This window comes from Artibeus jamaicensis, unplaced genomic scaffold (genome assembly GCF_021234435.1).
Source record: "Artibeus jamaicensis isolate MK-2021 breed Jamaican fruit bat unplaced genomic scaffold, CSHL_Jam_final scaffold_916, whole genome shotgun sequence".
NCBI lineage: Eukaryota > Metazoa > Chordata > Mammalia > Chiroptera > Phyllostomidae > Artibeus > Artibeus jamaicensis.
The window spans coordinates 10,355,768-10,366,444 of record NW_026522059.1 but is presented as its reverse complement, the minus strand read 5'-3'; the positions used below and the strand labels follow the sequence as shown (position 1 = coordinate 10,366,444).

At 49.3% G+C, this 10,677-nt stretch overlaps 2 protein-coding genes across 14 annotated transcripts in view; one reads left to right on the top strand and one right to left on the bottom strand.

The window, feature by feature from the left end:
- Window positions 1-5: 5 nt before the first annotated feature.
- NDUFB9 (NADH:ubiquinone oxidoreductase subunit B9) lies at window positions 6-4,414 on the top strand. Its single transcript, XM_037166434.2, has 4 exons — window positions 6-164; window positions 1,026-1,218; window positions 1,975-2,088; window positions 4,183-4,414. The coding sequence occupies exons 1-4, from the start codon at window positions 64-66 to the stop codon at window positions 4,312-4,314; spliced, it is 540 nt and encodes a 179-aa protein (XP_037022329.2). The 5' UTR covers window positions 6-63; the 3' UTR covers window positions 4,315-4,414.
- A 798-nt stretch (window positions 4,415-5,212) lies between these two features.
- The window catches only part of MTSS1 (MTSS I-BAR domain containing 1), a 137,800-nt gene continuing 132,335 nt past the window's right edge, over window positions 5,213-10,677 (bottom strand). For 8 of the 13 annotated variants that reach the window (XM_037166422.2, XM_037166423.2, XM_037166412.2 and 5 more), the window contains 3 exons: window positions 9,969-10,142; window positions 9,415-9,577; window positions 5,213-8,093 (listed from right to left, as the gene is read on the bottom strand). In XM_037166422.2, coding sequence (XP_037022317.2) covers window positions 7,393-8,093; window positions 9,415-9,577; window positions 9,969-10,142 — 1,038 coding nt within the window. In that variant the 3' untranslated portion in view covers window positions 5,213-7,392. The remainder of the gene's footprint in view (window positions 8,094-9,414; window positions 9,578-9,968; window positions 10,143-10,677) is intronic. The other 5 variants (XM_037166414.2, XM_037166420.2, XM_037166415.2 and 2 more) reach the window with 2 other exon arrangements.

Here is a 10,677-nt window from a genome sequence, read left to right as displayed (position 1 = left end):
TCCTAGCCGCCGGCTTTCCGTTTCCCGGGAGCCCCCGCGGCTGCTGAAGGTGAGCAGGCTGTCATGGCGTTTTCGGTGCCGGCGGCCTACTTGACCCACCAGCAGAAGGTGTTGAGACTTTATAAACGAGCGCTGCGCCACCTGGAGTCCTGGTGCATCTACAGGTGGGGAGCGGTGACCTAGGACGGGGGGATCTGACTCTGGGGACCCCCAAGGAGGCCGAGTTCCAGACGGACGGGGCGTCTCAAGGACGTAGGGAAGGGACTGGGAAGGCGGCCCTTCGCCCCACAGGGTCCGCCCATATACCCGGGTTCAAGTGCAGACCTCCTCGACCTGGGCTGCGAGACCTTGAAGAATTGCTACTTTGGCTCAGGCGTCAGTTTTCTAAGGATGCAGTGCCTAAGGGCTGCATGACGGTTCTAAGAAGTAAAGGCAAGTTCCTAAAACTGCAGTTGTCACGCCCGCAGTGCTTCCTGAGTAATAGCTGTCTTCATGACCTCGTTCCTGATATTAACAGTAGTAATATGTGCAGTATTTTCTCAGGTCTTCACAACAATTCTGGGAGTTAGGGACTGTTTAGCCTTACTTTACAGATGAGGAACTAGAGGCATAGAGAGAAACTTGCTCAGGGCATTGTAGCTGGTAAGTGGCCAAACCAGGATTAAAACTCAGGTGTCTAAGTCCAAAGAATCATCAGTCTCCCAGCTTCCCATCAGCTTTCTTCTTCTTAGCCTTATCCAGCCCATTTCACGACCTTCACCTCCTACAACTTCCCCTGCCACACAACTTCTTTCCTCTATCCCTCTGAGGCTAGTCTGAGAACATAGTATAAAACATAGATTTCTTTTTTTCCCATGACCTAGGTGAGATGACCACCCAGTTGGGTGAATGCCAGACCTCCACTCCTTTATCAGAACCCTAAACCCCATCCCAGGAAAAGAGCTTCTGGGAAAAACCTCAAACGGATGGAACAGGTCTGGACGAGTAGGCAACATTTCTAATCTCCAAAATCATTTCGGTTTAAGGGACAAATACCGGTACTTTGCATGTTTGATGAGGGCTCGGTTTGAAGAACATAAGAATGAAACGGATATGGTGAAGGCCACCCAGCTGCTGAGAGAGGCGGAGAAGGAATTCTGGCACAACCAGCATCCTCAGCCATACATCTTCCCGGACTCTCCTGGGGGTACCTCCTACGAGAGATACGAGTGTTACAAGGTAGGTGAGGTCCACACCAGCGGCTGCACTCTGAGAGGTGGACTTGGTGGCCCCGGTTGCAGTTACCCTTTAGGGACAGTGAGATTGCTTCCCTGACGGGTGCAGACACTTTTCTTCAGGTGTCAGTTTTCTCTCTCCCAGATGACATAAGACTTTTGTTTCTAAATTCAGTTTGCAGTATCTTTCTTGGCAAAGCAGGGTGCTAAAGTACTTGGTAAAACCCATTTTTGGACCTGAAGGTAAACCAACTTGGATTGGTGCTTATTATTTCCAAGAAATTCTAGGTGATAGTTCCAAAGAACATAAACCCACTCAATGTTTAGGGAAGAACTGAAATGATGGCCGTTTTTTCTGGCCTGACCTTGCTGGTTTTCAACCCCAGGCTGTTTCACTCTAAGCCGGGGTGTCCAGCCTTTTGGTGTCTCTGGGGCCACACAGTAAATACATTGTGACACATAATCACACAAGAAAAATCTCATAACGTTTTGAGCTAATTTATAATTTTGTGTTGGGCTGCGTTCACAGCCATCCCAGGCCGCAGGCAGCCTGCAGGCCGGGGGTGGGACTCCCTGCTCTAAGGCATTCTCTTTATGTTGGTGCCTGCTTGTCTTCTGCTCTTCATTGCCTGGTGTCAGAAACAGTCTGGGACTTGGCAGTAGTTATCACCATCACCTTGAGTTTTGTCTTGTGTAGGACCTATCAGTGGTGTGTAACTGTATCTTGTGTAATGATGTCGTGATTTTTCTCTCCTAACAGGTTCCTGAGTGGTGCTTAGATGACTGGCATCCTTCGGAGAAGGCAATGTATCCCGATTACTTTGCCAAGAGGGAGCAGTGGAAGAAACTGCGGAGGGAAAGCTGGGAGCGAGAGGTGAGTCTGCCCTGCATTTTACTGTATCGTTTAGCCACGTGGTCAACACCGGGGAGGGGCTCAAGTTTTGTTCCCCACTGAGGAGGTCCAGGGTCCAGGTATGACAATTACTCTGGCCCCTTGCCTTTCACACATACTTCATTTCTAAGTGAGTTAAATGTAACATTTACAACCATCTGCCAAATAGGTTATACTGTCTTGCCTGGTCTTTTGGGTTTTCTGGTCTCAAATTTTGCCTCCTCCCCCTCAGTCCTTTACCTGACCTTGCCGTTTTTACCTGAGCCCCGTTATCACTCACCCTCCCTCTCCACCATTCCTTGAACACTTTGCAGTCGTATGATGTCTGCTTTACATTTCCGACCTCAGTCCTGCTGTAGTGGGAAGGATAGATTGGAGAGGGTACAGTGAGGAGTGGAGAGGCCGATCTGAGGTTGCTGCAGTTCAGTCAAGGTTCTGACAGCCAGCACCCAGGTGGATATGGAGTGAAGCAGGTTCAGGGGATGGTTTGGAGGGGCATGGAGATTGATTGGATGGTTGGGGGGGAGGGGGGAGGGACCCTGAGAACTCAAGAATTTCTAGCTTTTCAGCTTTACCATCGAGTTTGGCAATGGTGTTGATTGATACAGAAGGTGGGGGAAGCAGGTGTCAGGACAATCAGGTGCTGTTTTAAGTGTGTTAAATTGAAGAATGTTAAATTTGAGAAGCCTGTGAGACATCAAAGTCAGATGTCAGTAGGTGATATTGGATAGAGGAATCTGGGCCTCAGTGGAGAGATTTGAGCTTGAAATAGAAATTTGAGCTGACTGTTGTTTTCAAAGCCACGGAAATGGATGAGAACCTTACGGGAGACTAGAGAGAGAACAGTTGCAGGCACTCCCACCTGTAGAGGTCAGGAAAAGGAGACTGCGGAGCATCCGGCAGGGGAGAAGGGCAGTCGTGGGGGTGGGAGTAATACAGTGTCCAGGAGAAGGTGTTTCAGGCCAAGTCATCTTTGCTGGAAGTTGCTAAAAGGTGGAACAGAGTCAGGACTGGAAATAATGTCTAAGGAGTTTGGATACAGGAAGGGCATCAGTGGGCTTGACTGGACGCTCCTCTGGAGAGCTTAATCATACTGACAGCAGTGAGCAGAAAGTGAGGAAAGGACAGGAGAGCTAATTCTTGGGAAGTTTTGCTGACAACAGTCCCCGGAGGCCAAGGGATTATTTATTTCCTAAGACAAGAAACAGTGGTGGTATATGCTGATTAGATGTGGGGGCGAGGGAGAAGCTGATGATGTCGAGGCATGGGATGGGCGGGGCAGGAAGTCTTTCAGAGGAGGCCTGGGGTCCCAGGCATGTACGGAGGCCTTGGCGTGAGCATTTGGAAACTGGAGGTGTGCTGACTGTCGGCGAGCGGCAGGTTCATACTGCAGGTGACCACTCCTGCGCTTCCTCCTCTCCACAGGAACCTTCCTGCTTTGCTGTTGTCCGTTCCACATTATCAAACAGCACATGTGCTGGAGGCTCAGGTTAACCATACCCCAGAAGTGATTCTTCTGGAAAACGGGTCTCTAGGTTTCCTCCGTTATTAGGACCATGATAATCTTAGAGATTCCTGGAACCGGGGGTAGCTGGGCAACATCAGGCAGAACCAAGCATGTTTTTACGTGATTTTGTGTTACTTCTTGTCCTGGTTGCTATGGGGGTGAGGCTTTAAAGTTAACATCCTTAATGTGTATGAAATTCAGATTTCATAGTGGTGCTTTTGGAGAACATGTAGCCAAGACACACACATTTTTATTGGGAGAGGGATACAGGTCGGGGTGGTAACAAGGGGAAATGGAACAGTAATTGTCATGGTTTTGGTTAATGAATAAAGTGGGATGGGGGGCTGTTTTCTTAGCTTTGCTGTTTTGCTAGCAGGAAAGGCATTGAGAATGCCTTTTCTGAGTTGAGGTGCGGGTAGAAAAGTAAAGCAGGCATGTGTAACAAACACTGCTTTCAGCAGCGAGGCTCAGAGAGTGTGCAGTGCGACGGACAACGGGAAGAAAGGCTCACTGCAGTGGACTGCACAGTGCAGCTCCTTTTCTAATCGTTCCTTCCTGACCCCTTCCAGGTTAAGCAGCTGCAGGAGGAAACCTCGGCCAGTGGTCCCAGCACTGAAGCTTTGCCTCCAGCCCGAAAGGAGGGTGATTTGCCCCCACTGTGGTGGCATATTGTGACCAGGCCCCGGGAGCGGCCCGCATAGAAAAAGACAGAGGAAGACAGCACCTCACTAGCCATGCCTGCAAGTGAAATAATTTATAGGCGAAAGACACACTTGCCCTAATAAAAGTAACAAGGTATGACTGATGTGTTCTTCTGTCTGAGGAGTAACATGCCACTGTGCCACTGTCTTACCAGGTGTGCATATAAAGGAAAGTATGGAAAATGCGGCCAGTCAGAGGAGTTCTTTTGTCCCCCATTAAGTTGTATAGATAGCACTTGCTTTCAGTAAGGGAAAGCTGTATAGCGGAAGCCAAACAAGGTTTACTGTGAAGATTCAGCTGAACACACTAGTTGAAGGCTTTATTTAACCCTTGTGTCTAGAAGGAACATGAAGCTGAGAAGAGAAGGTAGCTAATACTAGGACTTATAATACTGTCTTAGTTTTCTAAAGATTCTGTGATGGAATTTTAGTTTCGATTAAACGACAACTTTCTAAGAAGCACACATTCAGCAAATCAGCCTGGAGTTCATGGGGTCCTCTCAGAAGTGGAGGTTTGGTAAGTGGGGTTAAAGGGCCCGATCTGGGATGAAACTTTTTTGTGACAGTTATTTTAGTGGCAGTTTTCCAGCTTTGCTTCTTCTACCACAGCTGGGATTGTCTGTGGACTCAAAGGTAAGGGCTCAGCAGGATTCTACACATTTGAAGAAGTTTCTTTCAAAGGTAAGGCCATTCTAAAAACGGCCAACCAGACCCAGCTGCCTTTGGCTCTTGACAGCTCTTTGGAACTGCACTCAATAATCAGTTCAGGGACAGCTGTCCTTGGCTCCAAACCATCACAGAAAGAATGGTGTTTTCTAAGTAAGCTTAGTCAGTCTCAGTCCATTTTCTAACGTTTGATGAAGATCAGTGGATTTTAATAAGACTTGAAATACAGGACTCTTTCTAGTGGTTCTTTATTTATAGTGTAGACTGAAGCAATTGTTACAAGGTAGAAGGAAAACACATTACACAATTGTTATTTATACAAGTTTAGAACAAAAAACGGCACAGGGAGAGGTCAACTCTCAGTACAAACTAGCAACTAAACACCAATAATTTACCTTAGAAACGATTTCTTTATTTTTAGCTGTGACACTGCTTTTACAATATGCAAAAACACAAACAGGACTACCCAAGGTGTTTCGTCACATTCTTTCTACATTGAATTTGGCAACGTTTTATATTAAATTTCTTCAGATTATACTAACGTTTAAAAACTAAACAAGTGAAAAGCTGTACCAAGGTACAGTCACATCCATTTATCTCAAAGGTTTAAAATACCACTTTTATCTACTGTAATCACCTTGTTGTGATTTCTGCTTTTGCAAAAACCATCTCAAGCGTCATATGCACAATGCATCAGCTACTTTTAGTTGTCAAGATTGGTGGGCTAAACCACAGGCACTACTGTTGCTTACAGTCTGTAAAAGGAGCTTGTTTTTCAAAGGGGAAAAAAAGCTTAAATAGTTTCTAATAATCATGCCTTTGCTTTAAAGCCATAACATAAAATGTCCTTGAGCAATCACAGCAGTGTTACATGTTAATATATAGAACAGTGACTATACAGGTATGTTACTCTCACATCCAATGCAGTTATGTATTAAAGCATAAGATTATGTCATTGAAGATACAAACCAACAGAAATCTGCAGGGTCTGTGGGACCCACCTGGCTCCTACCTCCTGACAGCTTCCGTCAAAAGGGAGCACTTGCAACTGACCCAACTGCTAAGGCGTTCGCTTCCTTTTTCATGTTTGTATTCTCCAAACACGATCCCTCTGAATCTACAAATCCCTGTTGGCTTTAGGGGACAAGCATTATAACAAATTTAACTTTCACTTAAAGAAGAAGACATAAATCCATTCCAAAATACATTACCTAGAATACAAAAAAAAAAAGGGACAATCTAGTGGTCAGATTCTGAGTGACAATAAATAAATCCTCCTCTCTTCATTGTTTAGTATGAAGCCAATCAAGAAAAACAAGCCCCCGTTGGTAAACACATCGGCAAGTTGCTGGACTCTAAGCTGGTTACTCTTGTTAAATCCACTCAAGTTTTTTCAAAATATTTGGGCTTTCCAATGTGCCCAGCCTGCTGGGCACAGTTAAGTAAAAGGCATTTGCTATTATCTAAGAATTCCCTGCTATCGTGTGTAAGTGTTTTCACATTTTTGAAACTGCCTTACCCTCTTGGATGTACTGGATTCAATGAAAACAGGTGTAACAGACGAGTAACTAAGGGGGGGGGGTTCTATGTCTACCTGGTGGCAGCAGCATGCAGGGGACTGGGGGTGGGCGCTGTGTGCAGCCGAGAGGAATCGTGGGAGAAAGGACTTCCTTCAACACCCTACGGAAACAAACACTGCAGTCCAGTATGGCTTATTGGGATGCATTAACCATGAAGCTACTAGAAATTCAACCTACGAGGCTACTCTTAAATGTGACAGGATCGGCTATGTTGAAAGTGTGCCCCTCCCTGGCCCTCCCCCCAATCCCAACAGTCCACCGTCTCCAGATTCACTCCCCTCTGCATATTGCTCATCAACTCTTACTACTGCTTCGCTCCTTCAGAACAGAGTATATTTAAATGAAGAATTTACCCCTTACCATTTTGTTTGTACATTAAAATAACTTGAATTTGCTTCTAGGCCAGACTACTAACTACAGTGCATCTACAAAAGCTTGCAGGGGAAAAAGAAAAGAAAAAGCTACCCCTTTTTTCTGAAGTTAACTACTTCATGATTCCCCTGCCCTGCCCCTCCCCCCCGTTATGCATTTAAAATTTTACAAAGACTTGTAAAAAAGTTAAATGGAATTTGGCACCTTCAGAAAAATCAAAAGGGAAGCTGAGATTAAAATGTGCAGAAAGAAAATTGTCAATATTTACAAATTAAAAGATCAAGGTCGTGTCAGTTAAATGTTGCTTTTAATTCTTATCTAAAGGTGTCAAGTACGTTCAAAAGAGCTGTATTCTGAGTTGCCTACAAAATCTGTTTGATTATAGGTTGGAATGGATCAAGACAAATTAGGTTTTATTAACTCAACAGTTCATTCCCCACTGGCAGCATTTCCAATGCACCTAAGAGAAGCGAGGGGCTGAACGGTCGTTCGTCATGGTCTTCTTCAGCTTCACGCCCCTTCGGATGGCGTTCAGCATGTCTTCTCCTTGCGGGGTGTCTCTCGGGCTCAGGTCTGCGGGGTCGCTCTCTGGAGCCCGGCCCGGGGAGGCGGTGGCACTGGCAGGATCCCTTTCCTGGTCTTCAGCCTCGCTTTCCGGAATCGCCTGTCTGTGCTCCTCCAGGATGCTTGGCTTCGGGCCTGGAAGAGGAGGGTTGACGGAGGCTTGGCCACTCCACAGTGAGGAGGGGATGCTGGTGACACCCTGGGGGCCCTCAGCCACAGACGGTGACTCGGGACTGTGCTCACCCCGCTCCTCTGGCCCATCCAGGGGGGCTGGCAACACCCCAGGGAGGTCTGGTACGGTTGGGGTCTTCACAGGGATCACGGGCGTCTTGATGGGAATGGGACCGGCTCCAATGGTCCCCCGGCGGACAGAAGGCTTGGTGGAAGGGGTCCGTCGGATGGTTGCAACCCCTGGGGTGACCATAGCAGGTCCGAGGGTGGTGGGGAGGCCAGCAGTGGAGGCCGGGCGCTTGGCTTGGAACATCCGTCGGTAGGACTGGCTGATGTCACTGTTTCTTGGAATGGTGGAGGATTTGTCAAACTCCTGCTGGTCTGCCTCCTGGTCACCACTTACAGAGAAATAATCGTAATCTGAAACTGATGATAGGATTTGATTAGGAATCTTGAAGGCAGCAGGTTTTGCTTTCAGATTCTTTTGTGTTGGGTGGTCAAAAGGTCCGGGAGGCAAGGAGGCACAGTCTTGTCCCAAGCCTCCCCTGGGCTTCCGTGCTGTCCTCAGAAACTGGACATGGAACCTGCTAGGCAGGGACCTTCGTCTGGTCACTGATACAACCCGGGGCCCCAGCACAGTGCTGGACATGGGAGGCGCATTCCTCCACAGTACCGTGGAGGGGTGACAAATGTCAGGCTGCCAGGCTGAGGCTGAGCTACCCCCAAGCATCTCTGGGAGGAATGAGGGCGTGGAAAGAAATCCCACAAACCCTCCAGACCAGAATTCAGCGTGAGAAACGTAACCTCAACCAGACTACCTCAGACCCTACCAGCTCCCTTATAACAAGCTCCTTAGGTATGAGCTACTGGCAATGGATCCCTGAAAACAGGTACAAAGTAGGTTCCACCAATGGAGTGTGCTCACTTTTTCTCAAGAAGTGGTGTCACGTGGGAGGGAGAGGCTTACAGATGAGAGCAGGTTTCTGAATGACAGCACTACTAGCCCTGTGGACGGGATGAACTCCTTGCTGCAGGTGGGTAAGGGAGATGTGCTGGGCATTGGGGGCTGTTCGGCAGCACGCCTGGCCCCTACTGGAGGCCCGCGGCACCCCTCCAGTTGTGACAGCCCGAAACGTCTCCAGACACTGCCAAAGGTCCTCTGGGAAGCACATCCCTGTCTTAGAGGCTTTGGCCATTGAAAGGCAAATAGTCTTGGTCAGTTAACACAGACCTATTCTGGCTGCTGCTCTATTGCCATCCTGCTGGCCTGTGTGTTCCGTGGGGACGGGGTGAGAGGGTACGGTGGTTGATGGAGGATTTGGGTTATGAACTTGGGCTCCAGACTCTAACAGGCCTTAGGGGCCAACTCCAGCTCTACTCCTTATTAGTTGTGTGAATTTGAGCAACTTACAGAGACTCAGTTTCCATGTATATAAAATGGGGATAAAAATGCTTATTATATAAGTGGTTGTGAACATCAAATTGGAAAATAAAGTGCTAGAACACAAATGATGTTATTAACAGCAATCCGTCTGAGTTCAAATTGGGAACTACCTTGTACCCTGATGGTGAAAAACAAGTTGCAATAGTGCAGTCGTGTCCTTAGATGGCAGCTACCCGACAATGACAGATCAGCTCTCCAAAGCCATTCCAAGGTGACGGAGAGGGTGCTGAAGCCGGTCTGGTAGCCGGGGCTTCTGCCCCTTTCCCTCACCTGGCGCTCCGGGGCACCCCAGCGCCCTCATACCTTGGGAGGGAATGGTGTCCTCTGAGCAGCAGGGGGTGGTCGTCTGGGTGCTGTAGCCGCTGGAGCACTGCAGCGAGTCCCGGCTGCTCCTCTGGGTGTCCAGCTGGAGGCCCCGAGACAGGGCCAGGGCCAGCTCCTCACAAGCCTCCATCTCTTCCCCAGGCTGTAGGTTGGAGGAAAGAGACACAGAGAAGCCACCAGGGCCATGAGTCCCCTGTCGGATGTCCCCAGGGCCTTTCCACATACCGCTTTGCCTAGGAACCTGGATACTACTCCTAGTCTGCTCTGGGGAACACTAGGTGTATGCAGGCTCAGGGCTATGAACTTGCTCGGGTCCTACCCAGGCTCTAGAAAGTTCTACACGCCCTGATTCCCATACATGGCTTTTCCCCTGTGAGTCTTCCAAAAACTGGACAGCAGGGAGTGGCCGGGTGGGGGGGGGAGCCTCAAGTCCCTCCAGCCGCAAGGCTGACTCGGTCAGCATTTGGACACCAGCCAGGTCTGGGGCGGGGGGGGGGGGTTGTCCAACCAGCTACAGAGAAAAGGCGCGTCACCCTGGCAGCAGCTGACACCGTCATGCTCCGTGGTCTCTGAGCCTCCTCGGCAGCTGCAGGTGGGCCGCCTGCTGCGGCGGGTCCTCCTCCGCTGGGGTCTGGCTCCCGCTTCTCTTTGCGGCGCTGTAGGGTGTTCACCAGAGGCTGATCATAAGGTCCCGGCTTGGCCCAGTCCTGAGCAGAACGGCACGGTCAGATGCCAGGGCCTCGCTTCCACCAGGACGGCTGCGGACCCTGTGGACTGCGGCCCACACAAGGCAGCTGGTCCCCTTGGGGGAAGCTCAGGCTGGGACAGGTCGGCAGGCCCCTCTAGTCCCTCACCTGGCTCTAAAGGGAGTGGAAAACCCTTGGGGGACATTCCTGGTTACCTCCCTTTCCTCCTATCTGCCCACAGATTAAAAACCTTCGATAACCAGGCAGGGGCCTGTGGAGACTCTTAGTTAGTAGCTGACCCACTGTCTGGTGTCTGAAGGCCCCAGCCAGTGGAGGTGGAGTCCCCAGGGACCAGGCAGAACCCTCTCCTCCAAATGACTTAGCTGGAGCGGACTGGCCACCAGAGGGCACTAAAGGAACTGCAGCCACTATATCTGAGGCTGAGGCTCCACTTTCCAAAACCTGGGCCCCAGAGGGCACTTCAGGAAGTGTCCTCTGAGGTCCTCACATAGGAAGGGAAGGCCCCTGGGGTCAGTTGGAAGATTTTTGAGGAGTC